General features: G+C 42.1%; 3 protein-coding genes across 3 annotated transcripts; 1 reads left to right on the forward strand and 2 right to left on the reverse strand.

The window, feature by feature from the left end:
- Positions 1-1,070: 1,070 nt before the first annotated feature.
- On the reverse strand, positions 1,071-10,328 carry LOC122823651 (NADPH oxidase organizer 1-like). The gene is made up of 9 exons (XM_044103501.1): positions 10,300-10,328; positions 4,373-4,658; positions 4,222-4,302; positions 4,009-4,081; positions 3,303-3,486; positions 3,037-3,233; positions 2,637-2,741; positions 2,439-2,556; positions 1,071-2,208 (listed from the first exon to the last, which is right to left on the reverse strand). Exons 2-9 carry the CDS (start codon positions 4,445-4,447, stop codon positions 1,626-1,628), a joined length of 1,416 nt encoding a protein of 471 aa, XP_043959436.1. The 5' UTR covers positions 4,448-4,658; positions 10,300-10,328; the 3' UTR covers positions 1,071-1,625.
- Positions 10,329-14,326: 3,998 nt separating this feature from the next.
- LOC122823656 (glucose-induced degradation protein 4 homolog) lies at positions 14,327-17,647 on the reverse strand. Its single transcript, XM_044103507.1, has 6 exons — positions 17,263-17,647; positions 16,865-16,924; positions 16,148-16,255; positions 15,979-16,080; positions 15,770-15,900; positions 14,327-15,290 (listed from the first exon to the last, which is right to left on the reverse strand). The coding sequence occupies exons 1-6, from the start codon at positions 17,449-17,451 to the stop codon at positions 15,227-15,229; spliced, it is 654 nt and encodes a 217-aa protein (XP_043959442.1). The 5' UTR covers positions 17,452-17,647; the 3' UTR covers positions 14,327-15,226.
- On the forward strand, positions 17,422-20,872 carry atpaf2 (ATP synthase mitochondrial F1 complex assembly factor 2). The gene is made up of 8 exons (XM_044103506.1): positions 17,422-18,171; positions 18,268-18,312; positions 18,452-18,600; positions 18,832-18,929; positions 19,361-19,441; positions 19,511-19,623; positions 19,710-19,825; positions 20,510-20,872. Exons 1-8 carry the CDS (start codon positions 18,054-18,056, stop codon positions 20,645-20,647), a joined length of 858 nt encoding a protein of 285 aa, XP_043959441.1. The 5' UTR covers positions 17,422-18,053; the 3' UTR covers positions 20,648-20,872.
- The last annotated feature ends 55 nt before the right edge of the window (positions 20,873-20,927 follow it).

Below are 20,927 nucleotides of genomic sequence, written 5' to 3' on the forward strand. Positions count from 1 at the left end.
CAAATCTGCCCAGGTTTATTATTAGCAAACCATCTTTTCCTTTTGCTGGAAGGAAAAGCTTTCAGGTGGTTCAATGAGGAAGTGGTTCTGCGGCTCAGTGGACCCAACCTGAGCTTATCAGGATCCTGGACGTCTGCCAGACAAACCGCTGCTTTCCTCTGGGCTCACAGCAAAACGCTCCAATACAGCTAACACAAACGAAACCGGCAGATTTTAGGAGTTAATTATGGAGTAAAGAAGGTCAATTATTACATGAATGGAGCTTTGCAGGAAATTTTCCAGCGAACTTTCTTGTCGGTAGATTTAAGGAGCAACTTGAGGGCCGGACATTGAGAAACAAAAACATCCATCGCTGATTCCCATCATGACTCACCGCAGGTTTCCTCACATTTCTCCATAAACCCTGTTTGGTGATAAGAGACCTAAAGGAAATGGAGCCGTTTTATGATTAATGGTAAACTCGATAACCTTTGACCTCTCTCCTCCAGTGCAGCCCAGGAACACTAAAATATGTTCCAAGTGGTTTATTAAAGGAAGTTAAATATCAGCTTCACAGCTGATTATGAGGAATGGATAATTAATGCATTCATATTAATGCATTAATGGATCACTAATGCATGAAACTTCATCTGATCCTGATCAGAGGCCAAAGGTCGTGTTCAACCGTCTTTAACCCGCATGGTGACCCGCTGAGGATCAATGAGGATTGATGAGGATCCTACAGCTCCGCCCATTAACTGGCTCTAAGCTCCGCCCATTAACTGGCTCTAAGCTCCGCCCATTAAAGGGCTCAGCATGGCAGTTTGTTAGGCAGCCTTTTTCACAATTACAATGGTTTGAAATATGTAGACCATAATCTGACACAAACACATTCACCCAGTTCTCGATTTTAATACAAAAATAATGTCAGACATGTTAAAAATCTGAAAATGTATCAGTAAATATGATTTCTATGGGTCTAGTCACTGAACTGAACCGAACTGATGTTGGGAGGGAGTATGTATAATTGTGACCTGATGATTTCCATCATCAACTGAATTCAGTTGAATTATTACTGAGTTTGTGTGAACTTGTGTTTGAATATTAAACCTTTATTGTTTCACTGAAGCAAACAAAACGATGTGAGTTCAAACAGGTTGATTGATCTGATTCCCTCTGCAGGTTTGAGGAAGAGGAAGAGGAAGAGGAAGAGGAAGAGGAAGAGGATCAACGTTACATCAGGTTTACTGCTTCACTGAAGCTACAAACTGAACATCTGAAACATGCAGCTGTCAGAATATAATATTATAATACGATACAGAGCCGTTTCTATGGTTTTGTGAAACACCATAAAGTGGAAGATTTGAATCATCACTTGTTTATATAGTCAAGAATCTGTTTAAGAGTATAAGCAGAAACATCAATAAACATCATTTGTTCCAGTTGTTTCAACCCAATGATCCAGCACACAGCCGGTCAATTCAATCTGTAGTTTGGATCTGTGACGTCACTGTTGGAGCAACATGGAGGAAATGATTTCTGTTCAGTTTTTACAGTGTATCTGGACAAACAGCGCCCCCCAGAGTCCATATTTAGTTATTAATATGACAACAAGGACTCTGCGCTTCAGTCCCAAAGCAGCGGTTCTACAGCCGGCTGTGGACCGGGTCGGCCCGCAGCTGCAGCCGGGTTCTGGAGGCCAGCGCCGCCTTGCGGGTCATGGTGCTGCAGCGCACCAGGATCTCCTGGGCGTCGGGTCTGCGGGGGATGCTGGGGGCCGGACCCGGCTGGCTGCCTTTGGACCCGGCCGACCCGGAGCTCCCGGTGCTGGACCTGGAGGACCGGGTCGGGTCGGGACGGCCCGGCTCGTCCCTCAGGCTGGAGGAGGACGAGGCGCTGCTGGTGGAGAAGCTGGAGAAGATGGAGTCGTTGCTGCGGGATGCAGCTGATGATGATGATGATGATGATGATGGCGCGGCGGCATCCTGCTGCCAGCTCTCTGACAGCACGTCCAGGGACTGCGCTCTGGGGAGCCGCTCCGGGACCGCGGACCCCCGCCTGGAGCCCAGCTCCTGGTTCTGGACCGGCTGGGAGGAGCGGGAGCCCCGGGCGCCGCTGGAGGCCAGGTTGAGGGAGGAGCCGTGCAGGTGGCGGCCGTGCAGCCCGCGCCGCGGGTTGATGTAGGGCTGCAGGTACATGGAGGGCAGGTAACCCACCCTGCCGCCGCACCTGGAGGGGGCGGAGTCAGAGTTAGATCTGGCAGCAGAATCTAAAATCTCTTGTTAATATCAAGTTATTAATCTAGAAAATGATCTGCGGATCGTCCAGCCGCTGCACCGATTCTCATGTTTGACCAAATAAATCAAATGTTGACTGTATTACGTCAAAATGTTTTTAATAATTTGTTTCTTCCTGACTGTATTTCCAATATTCTGTAAGATGATCTGATGGTTCTGTACCTGACCAGCCACCAGCCGTCGTCAGACTTGCGCAGCGCCTCGACCACGCAGCCGATGGCCACGCCCACCTCGTCGCTCTTGGAGGTGGAGTAGTTCCTCACGGCGCAGTACAGGGACCCTGAAGGCAACACGCAGACCACCGGTCAACATCTGCAGGAGGTTCTGGACGGAGTCCGGTCCAGGTGAAGAGTGACTCACCTCCCAGGAATCCTCCCTCCTCTTCCTCTTCTTCGTCACAGAGCTCCAGGTACGGCGCCGGAAACCAGGCTAACCGCTTGTCCTCGCTCTCCACCAGCCACCACCCTGCAGGCAACGGGCAATTAGCAGTTAGCATGCTAATTGGCCTTTGTACACAGTAAAAGATTAACAGCAATAATTTAGTTTATTGAACCATATATTTATTTTCCAAACTAAATATTTAACTTGAAAACTAAACATTTAGTTGGGAAATAATATTTACCTTTTTAGCTTAATATTTAATTTGGAGCAAAATGTTTAGTTTGAAAACTTCACATTAAATATTTAGTTTGGAACAACTGTTCATTTTTGCAGTGTAACTAAGAGCTTCATCAGTGGAGACTTGCAGCTGCAGCCTGACCTGCCGGGTCTTTGATTAGGACATCCAGCTTGTCGTCAGCAGCCGCCTTAAAGGTCCGGTTCTTGGTGTCCCTGGTCTCGTACGGCGCCACGCAGCGGTACGTCTGCGTCACGAACGGGTGCGTCACGCTGCCCACCTGCTGGCGCTGCGCGCCACCCGCTGCGTCCTGCGCCTCGTCAGACATCAGGATCATGACGCTGCAGCAGACCACGTGTTAGAAACGGATCAAGGCGGCCCGCCAGAACCCGACCGGAACCAGAACTCACGTGTTCTTGGTGAAGTCCGACTGCAGGTCGTGATCTCTGGGCGTAAAGAACCGGGTGACCTCTGAACTCAAGGTCACGGTCTGGTCGCAGCGCAGCAGCTCCTCGCAGTAACTCTGCAGGAAGCTCATCTGCATCACCGACTTCCTGGATCCGGTCTGCTGCAGGCTGCTGCGCCGGGCCTTCCCTGGACCAGAACCAGAACCAGAACCAGTTAACAACCAGAAGAAATCTAATAAAATCAACTAAAGATGAAACAAAGTGCAGATGAAAAATGTCCAACATGTCAGTCAGCTGAGGCTCGTTTTGTCAGTTATTTTAAATAACATCTTCTAAAGCAAATATGAAAGATTATTTTCTGAATGTTTTTGTTGTAAATAAATCATCGCAAATAAAAACTTTACAGCTTCATTCTGTGGGACTAAGGAGTTACTGAAATGAATCAACTTTTCATTAATGTTTGAATTTATCCTTCTATCTACAGATACTTTAAATCAACATTTAGTTTCTATTTTTATTTGGTTTTAATGATTTGATTGAAAACTAGATTTACTAATTCCTAATAGCAACAGATCCAGGTTCTAATCTGTAAAAATTGTGAACTGCTCCTTTTTCTCCACTTACTGACTTTTATTGTCATAAATCATAACATCATAAAACATTTTCTGGACTATATTTTCTTCTCCAGGCTGATTTATTGTTTGCTCACCGGAGAACTTTGGGATTTTCCTCTCGTTCTTCCTGAAGGGATTAAAGTTTGGAAATCTTTTCTTCAGCTGCCTCTGTTGGAGAAATGTAGTAATTAAATGATGTTTATTTGACTGTTTTTAATTTCTTTGATTGACTGATTGATTCATTATTATGAACTAAATGAAAACTAAAATGATTTCATGGTTTGCAGCTCGGATTTTTCCTGACTTACATGAAATGACCGGAAGTCCTGGAAGGACCGGTAGATGATCACTTCCGACTCATCGGACCAGAGGACGGACAGCATGAAGATCTGAGGAGGACAGCGGATTATTTTCTGACATGAAATTAATAAATAAAAACTTGGTGAGGTTTTAACCAACCTTCAGTCTCGGCTTCTCTCTGCGGACTCCTCCAACCAACCTGACACTGATGACGTAGCGCTGATCTCCGGTCATCCTGCCGCGGTTCTGGTTCTGGTTCTGGTTCTGGTTCTGGTTCTCAGGTCAGTGGCTGCCGCTGCGGATGAGGAGGATGAAGGTGAGGATGTGAAGCTCCAACAGCCGCATCTCCTCTACTTATGTGAAGCAAAGAGGGCGGGGCCACGATGCGGGGGCGGGGCGTCAGCAGCAGCACCGCGGGATGACGTCACACAGGTGAGGCACCAACCTGCAGCAGACAGTAAAGCTTCTTCAACCAGGAAACAGACGGAATAACCAGAAGAACAAGGAAACAAAAATGTTTCAAACCATCATTCATATTAAAACCAAGATGGCGGCTGTGACCAAATATCAAACATGAAATATTTCACACAAAAGAAAACATGTTTAAAATGAGGTCAAAGTAAAATCTGAAAAAGATTAAAAAATTTAAATGATGTTAAGAAGAGGAAGCATAATGTCAACACACCTCAAAGTTCTGCAACATGATTGGCTAATGAGAATTTATGTGAGGCCAGAAAAGCTTAATAAGTACAATGGTGCCGTCCAGAGCTGTGAATGACATGTGGAGGAGAGAAGGGAACATTCTTCCATTGCATCTGGAAATGCAAGAACGTTCAACAATTCTGGAGGGAGATTAGAGAAGCTCTAGAGACGATACTGGGTATAAAACTAGTTCTTGACCCTAAATTGTTCATTCTAGGTTTATAATCTGACTGACATCATAAAGATTATTACTGCCAGGGATTTATGTTTACAGAAAGAGTCCTAGCACTCTCATGGAAGAGTACCAGTAACCCAAAATTCATTAACTGGATTAATTAAATATCCACAACCTTACCAATGGAAAAGATCACTTTCATTATAAAAGTAAATAAAAAAACTATTGCTATTTCAAAATATTTGGTGTCCTTTTATGGAATATATAGAAAACATGGATATGAGGGTGTTGGTGAGTTATAGTTGTGGTTGGTCTTCTGCAGTGACCTAAAATAATCTTTATTTGTATAATTGACTACTTTACATTCAAGTTTGTATTTTCTGAATCACGTACAAAACTAAAATAATTTGGGCTAATTCCTGGAAAATAGAGAAACATTTATTGTTGTAATTGTTGTTTCTTCTCAGGGTGGTTGGGGTTAGGGCTAATGTTTTCTTTTTCTCATTTATTTTGTATGTAATAAGTGCTGCTCCAAAATATCCCATAACAACCTGGCATGAAAGGAAAGACAAGTTGAATGTTGGACATTAATTTAATACCCTGGACTTTCCTTTGATGTCAGAGCTCACTTATGCTCTGTTGATTATTGGAAACATTGTTGAAAAACCAATTAAGACAATGTTGGGAAAAAAAAGAAGAAGCATATTTAAAAAATGAGATCAAAGATAAATAAACCTGTTTAGTTTATTGTTTCAATAAATGTTGAAAACATAAATTCATCACATTCAGCGGCTGACGTCACTGCTGCTGTCATCAGCGCCAATAAAACTGCTCACCTGAGTGTGTGTGTGTGTGTGTGTGTGTGTGTGTGTGTGTGTGTGTGTGTGTGTGTGTGTGTGTGAGAGCAGGTGTTTCTTCAAAGGGGTTATCGCTGCTCTCATCAGGTGGATGTGAAGCCCCTGCTGTGAAGGGATGCCAGCATTTATCACACACACTCTCACACACACACACTGGCGGCACGTGCTGCGGCGTTGAATGTCGGGTTTGTGAAGCTTTGAACCTGAAACACGTGAGGTTTGGACGTCATGGGAATTATTTTATTTCTGTAAATGATTCAAATAAATTCTGTTTTTGGGGTAAATTTGGTCAAACTTTCTTCTGATTATTGACTGATTATTGATCACAGCGGGGTCTCCACCCTGCAGCTGTTTGGCTCTAATAAATAAGCAACTGTTTTAAGTATAAATATAATAACATGCAGGTTTTGCATTTAAACATTCAGTTTTTCTTCTTATTAACGTTTAAACTATATGATTCTTTTTGTACATGAGGAAAAACATCCATGTTGCAAATCTCTTGTTTTTATTCATTCCCATGCATGAAAATAAAAATATCATGTTTGCTTTCTAAGTTGTTTTGAAGTGTAGAGGTTGCAGATCTCAGATCATCTGATGAATTATTATCTGAGCCATAACTCATCACTGTCTGCTAAAACAGTTTTCATTGTTAATCTGGCAGAACTGATCTGTAATCTGTTCTCTTTATCATCTTCATCACATCAGGAAACTTTCACTTTGGCTTGAAAAACTGATTTTTGATCTCAAACCTGGTTAAATAAAGTTATTATTATTATTATTATTATTATTATTATTATTATTATTATTATTATTATTATTATTATTATTAGGGACAATGGAAGGACAAACCTAAACTCTGGATGTGTGCAGGATAAACCCCAGAGAAATGGGAGTTCAGACCCAATCCACTGGGTCAGTCATTGTTGGGAACCAGTAGAACCAGTTTGGCTACTGGTTTCCCTCCCACTGCAGAACAAAAGTCAGGAATGACTGGATCTCCATTCAGTGTCCAGCAATACAAGGCGCTCTATTGTTCTGCATGATTCTCAAACATGATCTGATTTTCTGGAAGCATAAAACATCTGGAGATTTTCTGACCTGACCAGAAACACCTGGAAACACAAACCTTTCAAACATCCATCTGGATTTCTCACTGCTGCAGTCAAACATGTGTCTGTAATAAACATGTTTATATATTTATCCTCAATGGGATTTTATTGTTGATTTTCTGTAACTTTATGTTAAGTGATAAAACTTTGGACAGGAGGATAAAATCAAACTACAGAACTAAGTCTTCAAATTTTATTGCATGGTTATTGGCAAAGAAGCACAATAAAAGTTGATTCGCAGGAAAGACTGGCCTAGTCAAAGTCCAGTTGATGGGAAGGATGTTGATTCCTGCTCAGATGTGTCAGGATGGGAAACTACAGATCAAACTTCCTCCTAGTCAGAGGGTCAAAGGTCATCCATGCTAGGCCTTTCCAGCCAGCCTCACTCAGAACAACAGTGACTGACAGAGCAGGAAGTGATGTCACTGTTAGAAACTAAAGGAAAGAGTTTTAGTTCAAGTTTAGTTCAGGTTTAGTTCAAGTTTAGTTCAGGTTTAGTTCAGGTTTAGTTCAGGTTTAGTTCAGGTTTAGTTCAGGTTTAGTTCAGGTTTAGTTCAGGTTTAGTTCAAGTTTAGTTCAGGTTTAGTTCAGGTTTAGTTCAGGTTTAGTTCAGGTTTAGTTCAGGTTTAGTTCAAGTTTAGTTCAGGTTTAGTTCAGGTTTAGTTCAAGTTTAGTTCAGGTTTAGTTCAGGTTTAGTTCAAGTTTAGTTCAGGTTTAGTTCAGGTTTAGTTCAAGTTTAGTTCAGATTTAGTTCAAGTTTAGTTCAGTTTTAGTTCAGGTTTAGTTCAGGTTTAGTTCAAGTTTAGTTCAGATTTAGTTCAGGTTTAGTTCAAGTTTAGTTCAGGTTTAGTTCAGGTTTAGTTCAGGTTTAGTTCAAGTTTAGTTCAGATTTAGTTCAGGTTTAGTTCAGGTTTAGTTCAGGTTTAGTTCAGGTTTAGTTCAGGTTTAGTTCAGGTTTAGTTCAGGTTTAGTTCAGATTTAGTTCAAGTTTAGTTCAGATTTGGTTCAGAGTTTGGTTCAGGTTTGGTTCGGGTTTAGTTCAGGTTTGGTTCAGGTTTAGTTCAGGTTTAGTTCAGGTTTAGTTCGGGTTTAGTTCAAGTTTGGTTCGGGTTTGGTTCGGGTTTGGTTCGGGTTTGGTTCAAGTTTGGTTCAGGTTTGGTTCAGGTTTGGTTCAGGATTTGGTTCAAGTTTGGTTCAGATTTGGTTCAGGTTTGGTTCGGGTTTGGTTCAGGTTTGGTTCAGGTTTGGTTCAGGTTTGGTTCAGGTTTAGTTCAGAGTTTGGTTCAGGTTTAGTTCAGATTTGGTTCAAGTTTAGTTCAGGTTTGGTTCAGGTTTGGTTCGGGTTTAGTTCAGGTTTGGTTCAGGTTTGGTTCGGGTTTGGTTCAGGTTTAGTTCGGGTTTAGTTCAGTTTGGTTCAGGTTTGGTTCAGGTTTAGTTCAAGTTTGGTTCAGGTTTGGTTCAGGTTTGGTTCAGGTTTGGTTCAAGTTTGGTTCAGGTTTGGTTATTTAGTTCAGATTTGGTTCAAGTTTAGTTCAGGTTTAGTTCAGGTTTAGTTCAGGTTTAGTTCAAGTTTAGTTCAGATTTAGTTCAGGTTTAGTTCAGGTTTAGTTCAGGTTTAGTTCAGGTTTAGTTCAGGTTTAGTTCAGGTTTAGTTCAAGTTTAGTTCAGATTTAGTTCAAGTTTAGTTCAGATTTAGTTCAGGTTTAGTTCAGGTTTAGTTCAGGTTTAGTTCAGGTTTAGTTCAGGTTTAGTTCAGGTTTAGTTCAAGTTTAGTTCAGGTTTAGTTCAGGTTTAGTTCAGGTTTAGTTCAAGTTTAGTTCAAGTTTAGTTCAGGTTTAGTTCAGGTTTAGTTCAGGTTTAGTTCAGGTTTAGTTATAATCTTTTGATCTCCATGAATGTCGCCATCTGACACTAACTTTCCTTAATCTGAACTGTTTCCATTTTTGGGCAAAAATATTTTAATCACTGTTGAGTAAAGAAATAAAACTTTCTTTACTTAATTATCCAGAATGAATGATTCCTTCTGAGGTTCTGGGATTAATTCAGCTTTGAGACAATTTTTCATTATTAATGCTTTCAATAAACACAGAATGTAAAAATGGAGTCAGTTCTTCTGAGAACGTCATAAAGTTCTGATGTAGGTCCATCAGTACCAGGGGATTTATTGGACTCCAGATTATTAATAACTCCTTTAATTTCATCAGGTGTGATTAAAGAGTCACATAATATTTTGTTTTGGTCACTAAATGTTTCTTAATGAGTTAAAGAAATAATCCTGTTCCTCAGGAGAAAGTCTGGACTCATACAATGATTTATAATAACTTTTACGTATATCACCAATCAATAATTGTGCTCTTGAATTAAGTTTAATAAAACCAGTTTTAGTTTGTCTTTGCTTTTAAGTTTGAAGAAATAACTAAAGTTTTGTTCTTCCTCTTTAATGTTTTGGTCCCAGAACGTCTAAAAGCTCATTTTGCTTTTTAATCTAAATTTGATCCAGTTTAATCTGAAGGTTTTGTAACTTGTCTCTGTTTTCAGGAAGACTGGAGGATAAAGACATCATCTCAGAGAACAAGCAGGTTTCCTCCATTATGCTGTTTTTATTCTATTTGATATCTTTACTGAACATCTTTCTGAACTCATATTTTAAAAGCTCCCAGTAACGTTCAGTTATTTTCAGATTGTGCTGTTTTAAGAGCTCTGCAATTTTGTTTTTAATTGTTAAACAGACAAATTTGTGGTTAAGAAGGAAGTTAATCATCTTCCAATATGCAGCTTCCTTTTAGTATTTCTGCCAGGGGAGAAACAAACCTGAACAAAAAACCTTTATGGTCACTAAGTTCTGCTTGAATGATCTCAGATTTGTAATTTAAATGTTGTAAGGACTCAGATTTGTTGATGACAATAACAAATAAATCTTATCTTATGAACCAGCTTCGTTTCTCCATGTAAACCTTTTTGTGTTTGGATTATTTACCCTCCAAATATCTATTAAACTTCACTCATTCATAAAGTCAACAATCTGAATTTATTCTGTCGGTCAACCTTCTCACTCACAGTGATGTTGAAATCTAAAATGATCTTAATATCACCACATTTTTCAACAAGAGCATCAATCCTGACATTTTCCTTACAACCAGAAATGTTACCAATAAAAAAAGAGATTCATCATGTGATGACTGACAGCGTCCAGCTTCGCTCAGCATGATGCTGCCATTCAGTTTGTGTTTCACAGTTAATGACCTGCTGCAGGTGAGTCCACAGCTCTTCTCCCCACTCAGCTTTCCAAACTTTATAGTCGCCATCAAGGGAATGAGTCTCTAGAAGCAAACAAAAATCAGCACCACACCTTTTTGCAAACAGAAATAAAGTTTTTCTTTCAGTGACATCCCTCAGTCCTCCAGCATTAACTGAGAGCAACTTTAACATAGTAAAGAAACTAAAGAACAGAGCACTTCGTTGGTCTAAATCAGTGCTTCTCAGTTCCGGCCCCCCGCCCTGCATGTTTTCGGTTTCCCTGCTGCTACACACCTGCATTGAATCTATGAGTGATTAACAGGCTTCTGCAGCACCTGATGCCTGCAGAACAGGAAATGCAATCATTTGGATCAGCTGCTCCAAAATAGGGGCACATTTAAAACATGCAGAGCAGGGGGGGCCTGAGGACTGGAATTGAGAAGCTCTGGTCTAAATGCAGTATTTTCATGTCATTTCCGATCAGGACCATTAGCTAGATCAGAGCAACTCGTGCTCTTATTTTGAAGTCTGATTAAGCAGCGGTTCTTATTCCGTAGCAAACATCAAAGGAAGATGACAGCACTTACATGAACAACCAACCAGGAGTTACTGAAACAAATAAATGCAAATATTCACATTTCTGAATCGTTCTGAAAGCCTTTTTGTCCTCATGATGCACGTTGGGAATCAACATGTGGTAGTTAGCGCTTTAGCATTAACTTCTGGTAAAAGACCATGTTAATGTAGCGCTTTAGAATTAGCAGAGCTCATTTTTAAGATTAGGGTTTTATCTGACATTTTCTGTACAGGAAGTTTTCATTAAAACCATAACTGATAAAAGATGGAAGTGAAATATTTGCTGCTGCTGTTTTCTGATTGTGTTTGTTACACACAGAGTCGTTTTAGTGTCACTTTAATCTGCAGCAGCGATAACGTCTGGGTACCGAGGAAATAAAAGACGTGACGTGAAGCTGCCGCCGTTACTGTGATGAAAAGGTTTTCTGTCCAGGTTCAGGCGCGGCTCTGGCTGCTTGTGAAACAATGGAAAACCTGGAGGAAGCTGCTTGGTAAATGTATTTTCTTGAGCTGCATTTCCTTGATTTGGTGGCCCAGGATGACGGTGAGGAGGTCAGGCCAAAGGTCACCGTGAGTTAAACGGTTCCCAACCAGTCCAGAGATCAAACTGGATCATTCAGACCGCCCAGATCCACTTCTCTCCGTTTGGCCTGAAAATGACTCAGCTGCTCTTTATGAAAGGTTTGACCTCTGACCTGCAGGTCGCTCTTCATCATGGAAGCGTTTCCTGATGCGTTTGTTTTCTGGTTATGAAAATAATTCATTTCCAGGAATCGACCCAACCCCACGTTTCACCTGCAGTGAGTCAGAGCCGCGCAGCGATTCCCGACAATCAAATACTGTAAATGTGTCCAGTTACAGACCAGTCCGACCAGTCCGACCAGTCCGGTTTACGGAAAGCACTTTAGAAACAATAAAGTAATCAAGCTCAGTTTATTAATTAAATTAGTTTAAAATGTTGTTAAGTGTCCAAAGTGTGGCCCATCGTTATAAATAAAAATATTGATAGATTCCCATTCATGAAGGAAGTTTTTGCTTCCATCTTAATTTAGCAGAAACCTGATTTTACTGCAGATCAAATCCTGAAACTAACCTGATGACAGAAGCTGAGAGCTGGAGATCTGCTGCTTCCTGCAAAACTAAAATAAAAAAAGGACAAAATAAAGTTTATTTAAAAAATGATTTCAGTTGAACTATTTTGATTCTTATGGCAGAAAGTTTGTACACCCTGTGAGCATGACCTCACTGACCCGCAGCATCACTCCTCCTGGACCAGCAGGCGGCGACAGAGGAGAGGACAGGAAGGAGCAGAACCAGAACCAGAACCAGAATCAGAACCAGAACCGGGCTCAGTTCCCTGCTTTAGTCCAGTCAGAGGATGAAGACAGGAAGTTTTGTTCAGGTAAAGTGAAGAAATGTCCAGAAGTTTTTCCAGTTTTCTTCTTCCTGTTGGATGAGCTCCTCTTCCTCAGAGTCTAGTTGTGTTTTTCTATATTTGGCCCCATCAGGGTGTGTATTTCTGCCTGCAGCTCAGGAGCCTCTTACCAAAAATACTTCAGGTTGTTTTCAGCCTGTTTTTGGCGACTCGCCCAGGAAGGAAGGGGCTTCTGGTCCGGCGATGGCAGCATCAGGCTGTGGGCCAGAAATAACCCAGTTTGATCATCCAGAACCGAAACGTCTGAAAAACAGAACCACAGCCCCTCCAGGCAGAAGCCCCTAAATAAAATCATCAAACAAGTGGCCATGATTTAATTTGTGAAAAGTTTGACAGGTTCGGACCCGGTTCTGATCAGGTTCGGACCCGGTTCCGATCAGGTTCGGACCCGGTTCTGACTCAGAGAAAGGAATGTCTCAGAAAATGAAACCAAGCAGAATATTAAAGTCATGAAAATGTGACTGAATCCATGAGTTACATTAATATTTAGTTTTTATTTCTTTGTTTCCATTTGGTTCCATTTGGAAACAAAGAAATAAATAGTTAAAGAAATAAAATGTTGCTGAAATAGTTTGTGTGCTAATTTATTTTATGTTCTTGTAAAGTTTGTAAGAATGTTGAAGCGGTTGATTTGAATTTTGTTTGAATCTTGTTTTAGTTTTTTCTGTAAAATAATTTAGTTTTTAACGTTTGGTTGGAAAATCAGTGAAAATAATGAAGAAACAACAAAACAAGAAAAACCAACTAAAGGAAATCTGGGAATATTAAAACCAAATGGCTTTGACAGGAATCAGTCCGCTTTCAGGTCAGGACTTTGACTAGGCCATGACTCTAACATGTCTGGCTGCTCGTCCTGCTGGAAGTTAAACTTTGACCCCGTCTCAGCTCATTTCCAGGATTTTCCTTAATTAGCTCCATCCATCTTCCCACAGCATGATGCTGCCACCACGTGAGGACGCCCCCTGTTTTGTAGAGTGAAACGTTCAGTATAGATCTCCTCTACTCAGGTTTTCTCCTCCAGATTATATGAACTTTACATTTTTATACTTTTTTAATTTGGAAAAAATAAAATCATGCGTTATTTTTTCATAATTATTTGATACTTTTAATTTTCTCTGAGAAAATCTCACTGAAATGTTTGAAGTTTGTCCAGCTGTCGGGATAAAGCAGCGCAGGCAGAGCGGACTGTGCTGCCTCCTAGCGGGCGGACTGAGCGTCGCAGCCTCTGTTCTGCTCGCTGAGCCAAATTAATCTCATGAATATTCATCTGATATTTGATCTGCTGAGCCTCTGCAGACCCAGAAAACCTTGAAATGGCCTTTAACCCATCACCATATTCTGATTTCTAGAAGCATTTAGAAACTTCACCTACTTCTGAAACATTTGTTCTCTGTTTACCTAAAAATCATTTTAATCTTACTGATTTACGGTGAACCTTCTTTATGTAGCTAGAAAGAAAAGTTAAGGAATATGTTGTTTCATTCCCCTGTGAACATTTTGGGCTCCAGGTCCTGCCGGCCTCATGTTGGCATCAATATAATATAGGATCAATGTGCAGTAATTTATTTAATATAAATTAAATAAATTACTGACTGTGGCGACTCCAAAATAATTCTAAGAAGATATCTAACCAGTTTCAGTGTTAAAAAAATCTGGTTGTCAAAAACAGAACTGCATCCATACTTAAAGTCTTATGTCTGATTGTGTTTATGTTGTGCTATTTTTAATGATTATTTCAATTTTTTCTAGTTTTAAGATGTACGGTTTAAAAGCCCATGTAGGGAATTAGCTGTTTTTATAAACACTGACAGACAGGGGGCCGCTGTGTGTCTGTCCCCATCAAATAAACTTGAATTAATTAGTGTTAATCAGGAAAGGGGGCAGCGCAGCAGCAGAGTTTGACCCGCCAGCAGGGGGCAGCGAGGCTTTCATTCTGCTCCGACCCCTTCAGGGAACATCAGTTCATCTTGGAGCATAAATGCAACAATAGTTTGACTTTGATAAACATACTTTACTTCATGATAAATTTATCATGTAAATATGTATTAATTTATAATAAAAGACACAGAAACAGGTTTAAAATGTCTCTTTGATTCTAATAGTCACTCTTTACACTCATTCCAACCTCAATTCACAAACACCCTCAGGTAGGTGGCGCTGTGGAAACCATGGCATTATAGAGAAACATGATGGGGGGCAGGAGATTTAACAAAAATAGTCTCTTTAATGAAGATAAATCTGTTTATATATTATAGGAATAAAGTGTGAAACCTTTAACATTTGCTTTCTCTAGAGTTGCATAGCTGTGGGGTGCATCATCTGATGATGCCGACGGATAAATTCCCTCCTTTAATACTTTATAGGATTATTTTGGCTCAAAGGTTCATTGTTAAAACTTGACTTCTGTCTAAAACCCTCATTTTGGGCGTCATGGTAACACAGAAATGGAGAACAGAAGGAACTCCACAACAGTTCGTCTCAGAAAGCAGCACGACCAAAACAGAGCAAAGCTGGAATCTCCCAGGTTGAACTGTCTCTTGAACGCACCGCTCACTTCTCAACCTCAGAGCAAAATTACAAAACTAATTCCTGCTGTTTCAGGTCCAACACTGGACCCGACTCCTCACCGCTCAGTGTGTGCAAGCTGCTGGTTCTGGAAGGAACCGGACTGGTTCTGAAATCAGTACGGTTCTGAGAGCCGGAACCGATCCGGTCTGTGTCTCGGTAAGCTGAGCCAAGCATTTAAACCAGGCAGTGAAACAAACGAAGGGAAGGGGAACTCTACAGGAACCGGTCCGGTCCGTCCAGGCTCCTCCGTACATTCACCGAGCCGTTCAGGAAGTGGGAGCGCCTGTCCTCTGTCCTCTCAGCAGCTTTGGACCCTCTGCCCATCCAACAGGAAGTGCCTGGCAGCGCGCGGCGTCATCGGAACTCGTAGATGGCGGCGCTGTGCTCAGGAACATGGGTCAGGTTCAGGGACTGGTACCTGGACAGCAGAACCAGAACACTGCATGAAGAGTCTGTGACCAAGAACCCAGAAACAGGAGAACAAGTTCTGACCACAGCAGAACCGGACCAACGCTAACGAGCCGAAACATCAACAAGTCCTATCACAACAGACTGAACATCTGTTAGCATTGGCCTAGAAAAGGTTCTGGTCATTTTTCACTGTAGATAAATTTATCCAATACATTTATTATCAGCTGTAACAACTGTATTTTATTTTTTCCCCACCAGGGGGTCTTTCTGTGGCTCTAGTGTCCCTTTTTTCACAGTAGGCTGACAGGAAGGGGGAAGACATGCGGAATCGAACCCGCGACGGCCGCGTCGAGGACTGAGGGCCTCCAAACGTGGGGCGCGCTAACCTCCACGCCACCGGAGCACGCCCCCTGTAACAACTGTATTAATGTTGACACTGGTTTCACTGGTCAGCCTAACTGGGATAACTGGAACTGCAGGCGTTACCATTCAGAGCTCCGGTGGTAATAAAAACCCTCGATGGTCGCCGTGGACTTCTGGAAGCAGATGTAGTAGAAACCGGCAAAGGAAGCGCCACTGATGTCCTTAATGGTGTGATCGGGAACCAGAAACTGCTCCTGGGGGTCAGAACCAGGAGAACCATTAGCAGCAGGAGAACAGAACTGGACCGGACCCACCTTTGAACTCCAGCTTACTTTCCACCTCATGAAGATATAGTCGGAGCTCTTCAGATCCTCGTAGTCAAACTCATCAGAGTTGAAGCTCTTTGCATACTGGTAGAAGGCCTGGAACTTCCCCTGAACAGAAACCGGATTATTATGGGATGTCTGTGGACGCCAGACAGTTTTAAAAGGTTCTACATACCCAGTGTTTACGATCCACGTCTTCATCTGCGTCCCACTTCCTGGTGAGAAACGGGCGCTTCCTGCTGATGATCTCTCCAGCAAAGAAGGTGGTCAGTGTTGGGTATTCCTACAAAAACAAGCAGGGGAGGGGTATCCTGATTAAATAACAGTTTTAAACACTTTGTGGAATGGTTGGAGACAAATAGTGAAGGTTTTTGTTCAGCTTTAATTTCCCATTAGCTGAAATAGATCCTGGGTGTTTGTCCGTCAGTCATGTTGCTATGGAATAGTAACGCTAACAGGCTGTTAGCATATTGTGATGGCCATGAAACCATCATACAGCAACAGTCTTCAGTCAGAGGCTTTTTTGGATTTGCCACAAAACTGACTGCTACTGGAGATTCTTTGAAGGTCATAGGATTTTAGGAGTTATGACAACATTTAATTTCTCTGTGGGAAAAATGAAGGAGTTTTGAAACATGTTGGCCTCCTGAACACAGCAGCCTGGGTTCCCTCATCCATTTATAATTTACCACCATCATTCTAACATTTATAATTTACCTGAAAATCCACCAAGAAAAGTGAAATAATTGAATAAAAGGATGGATTGAAGAGCTAGTAAATTGTAGACATGTGAATGACCTTTCAGACCTTGTGGACCGATATGTCTAGATATGTTTTTAAAAAGCAGCTTTTCTGTCTGCTGGTATGGAAACAAACATGAAGAAGCACTGACTTCTGTCAATCCTTTTATCTTCAGGTAGCCACACAGGTAGGAATCCTCCATGGTCACATGCTTTGAGAGAGAAAGAGAGAATATTTTCATTCCAGTACTCATTTCTATCCACTTATGGAGCAAAAAACAACCTGCCTGCTGCTGTTCATACTGTTTATAATGACTTATCAACATTTAAACAACATTAAATAATCCTTAGAAATGATTCTATAGTGTGTTTTAGTAAAGAGCAGAAATTTGCTCTGCTACACCCACAGCTAGGTGAGTTAGTTCAGGACAGGCCGGGACAGATCAGTTTTTCTCCAGCTGTCAGTCATCACCGCGTCAGATTGACACATCACCACGTTTCTGTCACATTTACACCAAAACATTCACACGCAAACATTTTACTTCCCTACCTGTAACACAACCTCCACGTCATAAGAGTTTCCCTTGCTTTTCTGGTGGCCCCTGAATTTGGAGCCGCTGTACAGGAGCGAGGTGACGACGCCCGGCTGCTGGGTGTTTATCGGCGGCGGCGGGATAAGCGAGACCGAGGATGTGAAGGCCGCAGGGAAGTCGCTGAGGTATCCAGCGGGGACGGGCATGTCTCCTGCTTCGCTGGCTGGGCACCAACCGCAGGCACCAACCGCAGCCGTGCTGGCAAAGAACTCCAGTCGCTTCTAGAAACCGCTAAAGAAACGCCGGATCTGTTCAAAAACATCCAAACACCGGTTTATCTCCGCCGCGGCACAGTTTAACCAAGCTGCCCGAGAAGTAAAGTGGACTTCGTCGCTGCGCTCTAACCGGGAGCATCAGCCTCCCTCATTGGTCAATGGAATTCATGTCTCAAACATCGGAAACGCTGATTGGGGTAAACCGCGGAAGACTTTACGTGAACATTTGAGTGTAGTTTATTTCGTGGTGTATCACGCTTCTACAGAGCTTCTACGAGACTACATTTCCCTTCAGTTAAAGACATTTGGGAAGAAGTTTGAAGGAGAAGGTCAGAAGCGTGTTTTTGAACAGAGGAGCTGCTGCGCAACACGAGAAATAAACCAAAACGGCAGAAATTAGCTTAGCTGCTGGATAGTTAGCGACTTACCGCTAAAGGAGACGGACTCCAACAATGCTACGTGAATTTAAATGAAGAGCTGTCAGTTATCTGAGATTTTATCTACTGTAGCAGTGCTCCTCGTTAAGCTCCGCTATGTTTAAAAGCGTTATTAGACTGCAGAGCCGCTTAGGTGGTGTGATTACTTTTTGTAAAGTGTGTCCCAGACATGAACCTTTCAGGAATGCGATGAAATACTCCACAGCCTCAGCAGGTAGGATGAAACTGGGCAGATAAATTGTTGTGCCAACCTTGCTGTCTTATGTTCTCAATGAAATTTGTTATTTTAATTTTTTTTGCTCTTTGCTAGAGAGGAAGAGATTTTACCAAGATGTCAGTATATCCCAAGGTGAAGGTAAGCATTAATATAATATACAAAGCCCTGAATCAGTTTATTATCTTCCTAAGAAAAGGTGAAGCTCCCCCAGATCTGACTGGACAGGATTCTGCTTTATAGTAGATAATATGTGTTAATGATGTGAATGAACCTCCAGGTGGTCTGTATGAGGTAAACCTGGACAGAAGAAAGTTGAAGACCCCCAGTGGGAAGCTGTTCACCGTGCCAAATGAAGCCCTGGCCATCGCCGTGGCTACGGAGTGGGACGCTCAGAAAGACTCCATCAAGTTCTACACCATGCATCTGGTACAGCTTTACCGGAAATGTGCCAGCATATTTGAGTGATCACATATAACCATACAAAAGGCAGCGTGTCTGTCAGTCTGTTGGAAACAGGAGAAATAATTTCAGTGTTTAGCTAAAAGCTGAAACCAGAGTTTGAGACTCGATGAGCATCACCTGAGCAGATGAAGCTCTAACCTCAGAGCGGGTCTCTGTCCTGATGAATTTGAACTGATGATGAAATGTTTTCTACAGACCACTCTGTGCAACACGGCTCTGGATAATCCCACTCAGCGCAGCAAAGAGCAGATGATCAGCGCCGCTCTGAAGTTTCTGGAAACCGACACCATCTGGTATCATCTTTTAAATAAATGTTTCTCTGCTGCTGCATTTAGATGAGACATTAATTGTCTCTGCAGCCAAAATTTAGACTTTCTGCCTTTTAAACCTACAGACACATTTCCTATTTTCTTAATCTCACTGGACCTAAACTCACTTTCTGCTGTTTTCAGGTTCTGACTTGAATAGTTTTATCCTGTTGTTGTAGTATCTGTAAAACCTGGTTTGTCTGTATCAAACTGCTAAGGAACTAACAGGGATGCACCAGAACCTGAAAGCATCATTCAGCGTTTATTGGACGCCTCATCAAAAACAAAAACATTAATGGAAAAGTTTTGTGGAAGAACAATCTGTGTGTGTGTTTCTGGACTTGAGATTAGATTGAATTTTAAAGAGTGAAGTTAAAATAGGTATTTTATACTAAAGCTGCTTTCTGTGTTTTTAGCTACAGAGTAGATGAACCTTCAGGTTTGGTTGAGCTGCAGAGGAATGAGTGGGATCCTGTGCTGCACTGGATCGAAAGCAGGTAACGGTTAGATTCAGCTGGAAACGAGATGCAACAACAACGACCCGCTGACCTGCGTTTCACCGACAGATACAACGTCACTATCGGATCGTCATCCAGCATTTTGGGTCCCGAGATCCCAGAGGGAACCAGAGAGACGTTCAGACAGCACCTGGGCTCCTTCTCCCTCTGGTCCCTGACAGGTGAGGCTTGTCGTGGGCACTGCTTCGGACCGGGCCGGGCCGGGCCGGGCGCCGGTTCCTGCTGACATGTGTCTGCTGCTGTGCAGGGCTGGAGTTCATCATCACACAGCTGAAGTCTCTGGTTCTGTCACTGGGAGTACTGGACCGGCACCTGAGTGTAGAGCGGGCCGTGATGCTGTCCAGACTGGAGGAGGAATACCAGGTAGAACCGACCAATCACAGAACTGCACCTGGTTTAGGGAGTTATCTGCAGAGATGCACCGATCCAATATTCATCTCTGTATCAGTCCCAATATTGAAATAATTTCTGGATCAAGAATCAGTGACAATATGGCTGATCCTAAGGACAGATCTATTCAGTCTAATTCTTAATTTAAAATTCCTAACTGAACCATTGTTAGTTTATTCTTACATATTAAACCAAGTAGTGAGCTTATTGTTTTAGTCAGTTTCTTATTTTCCATTGGCTGTTTTACTCCTGACTGCAGGTTAAAGTTGTTTTTACATGTTTGTCCAGCTGGTGGCGCTACTGCTGTATTTGAATGAGCTGTTCTAATGAACAAATAAATTCAATTAAATTTATTTATCAAATAAATTAGTAATTTAGTATATTTATGTTTGTTTTAAAAAAAAGTATGTTTTAAGTCCGTTCAGCTGTTTTTCTGTATCGGATCAGTATCAGCCGATACTGGACCTCAGATATCGGTATTGGGAGGGAATCGAGTGGGTCGGTGTGTCCCTAGTTATCTGTCAGCTGGTCACAGTTTGGCCTGTTTGTCTTTCAGTTTGGTCTGAGCAAGATTTTGTCTGGTTTAAAATATTTTTCAAAGATTTGTTGGCTGAACTTGACCTGCTTTATCTTTGATCTTTTGTGGTTATTTGTCAGATTCGGCACTGGGGAAACGTGGAGTGGGCTCATGACTACGACATGTATGAGCTGCGGGCGCGGACGGCAGCGGGAGCGCTGTTCGTTCACCTCTCATCCGAGAGCTCAACCGTCAAACACAAACTGATGCAGGACTGATCGGCTGGTTCTGGAAACCGGCCCGGAAACATCCAGACCGTCCGGGTCACATGGTTCTGGAGCGGCCAATCACAGCGGACTTTGTCAGGTCATCTAAATCTCAGATCAGTTTTTCTTTTTGTAGATTTTTTTAAATGTTGTAACGCTTCACTTTCTGTTGGGATGTTCTGGACCAGGTTGGTCCTCCACCCTTTCAAAATAAAGCGTCATGTCAGTAAATACCAAGCTCACCTGTCCAGGAGTTTGTCTGTGAGTAACTTGCTGACTGTGCATGTTTTCC

This window comes from Gambusia affinis, linkage group LG20 (assembly GCF_019740435.1).
Source record: "Gambusia affinis linkage group LG20, SWU_Gaff_1.0, whole genome shotgun sequence".
In the NCBI taxonomy this organism is placed as follows: domain Eukaryota; kingdom Metazoa; phylum Chordata; class Actinopteri; order Cyprinodontiformes; family Poeciliidae; genus Gambusia; species Gambusia affinis.

Coding starts and splice junctions, on each gene's coding strand:
- LOC122823651 (XM_044103501.1), bottom strand. CDS start 4,447: ATGACCGGAGATCAGCGCTACGTCATCAGTGTCAGGTTGGTTGGAGGA. Junction 4,082..4,221: donor AGGACTTCCGGTCATTTCAT/GTAAGTCAGGAA, acceptor TTTCTCCAACAG/AGGCAGCTGAAGAAAAGATT. Junction 2,742..3,036: donor CCTAATCAAAGACCCGGCAG/GTCAGGCTGCAG, acceptor CGTTGCCTGCAG/GGTGGTGGCTGGTGGAGAGC.
- LOC122823656 (XM_044103507.1), bottom strand. CDS start 17,451: ATGCCCGTCCCCGCTGGATACCTCAGCGACTTCCCTGCGGCCTTCACA. Junction 15,901..15,978: donor ATATCTTCATGAGGTGGAAA/GTAAGCTGGAGT, acceptor TCTGACCCCCAG/GAGCAGTTTCTGGTTCCCGA. Junction 15,291..15,769: donor TACCACCGGAGCTCTGAATG/GTAACGCCTGCA, acceptor TCTGCTGTCCAG/GTACCAGTCCCTGAACCTGA.
- atpaf2 (XM_044103506.1), top strand. CDS start 18,054: ATGTTTAAAAGCGTTATTAGACTGCAGAGCCGCTTAGGTGGTGTGATT. Junction 19,624..19,709: donor CTCCCTCTGGTCCCTGACAG/GTGAGGCTTGTC, acceptor GCTGCTGTGCAG/GGCTGGAGTTCATCATCACA. Junction 19,826..20,509: donor GACTGGAGGAGGAATACCAG/GTAGAACCGACC, acceptor GTTATTTGTCAG/ATTCGGCACTGGGGAAACGT.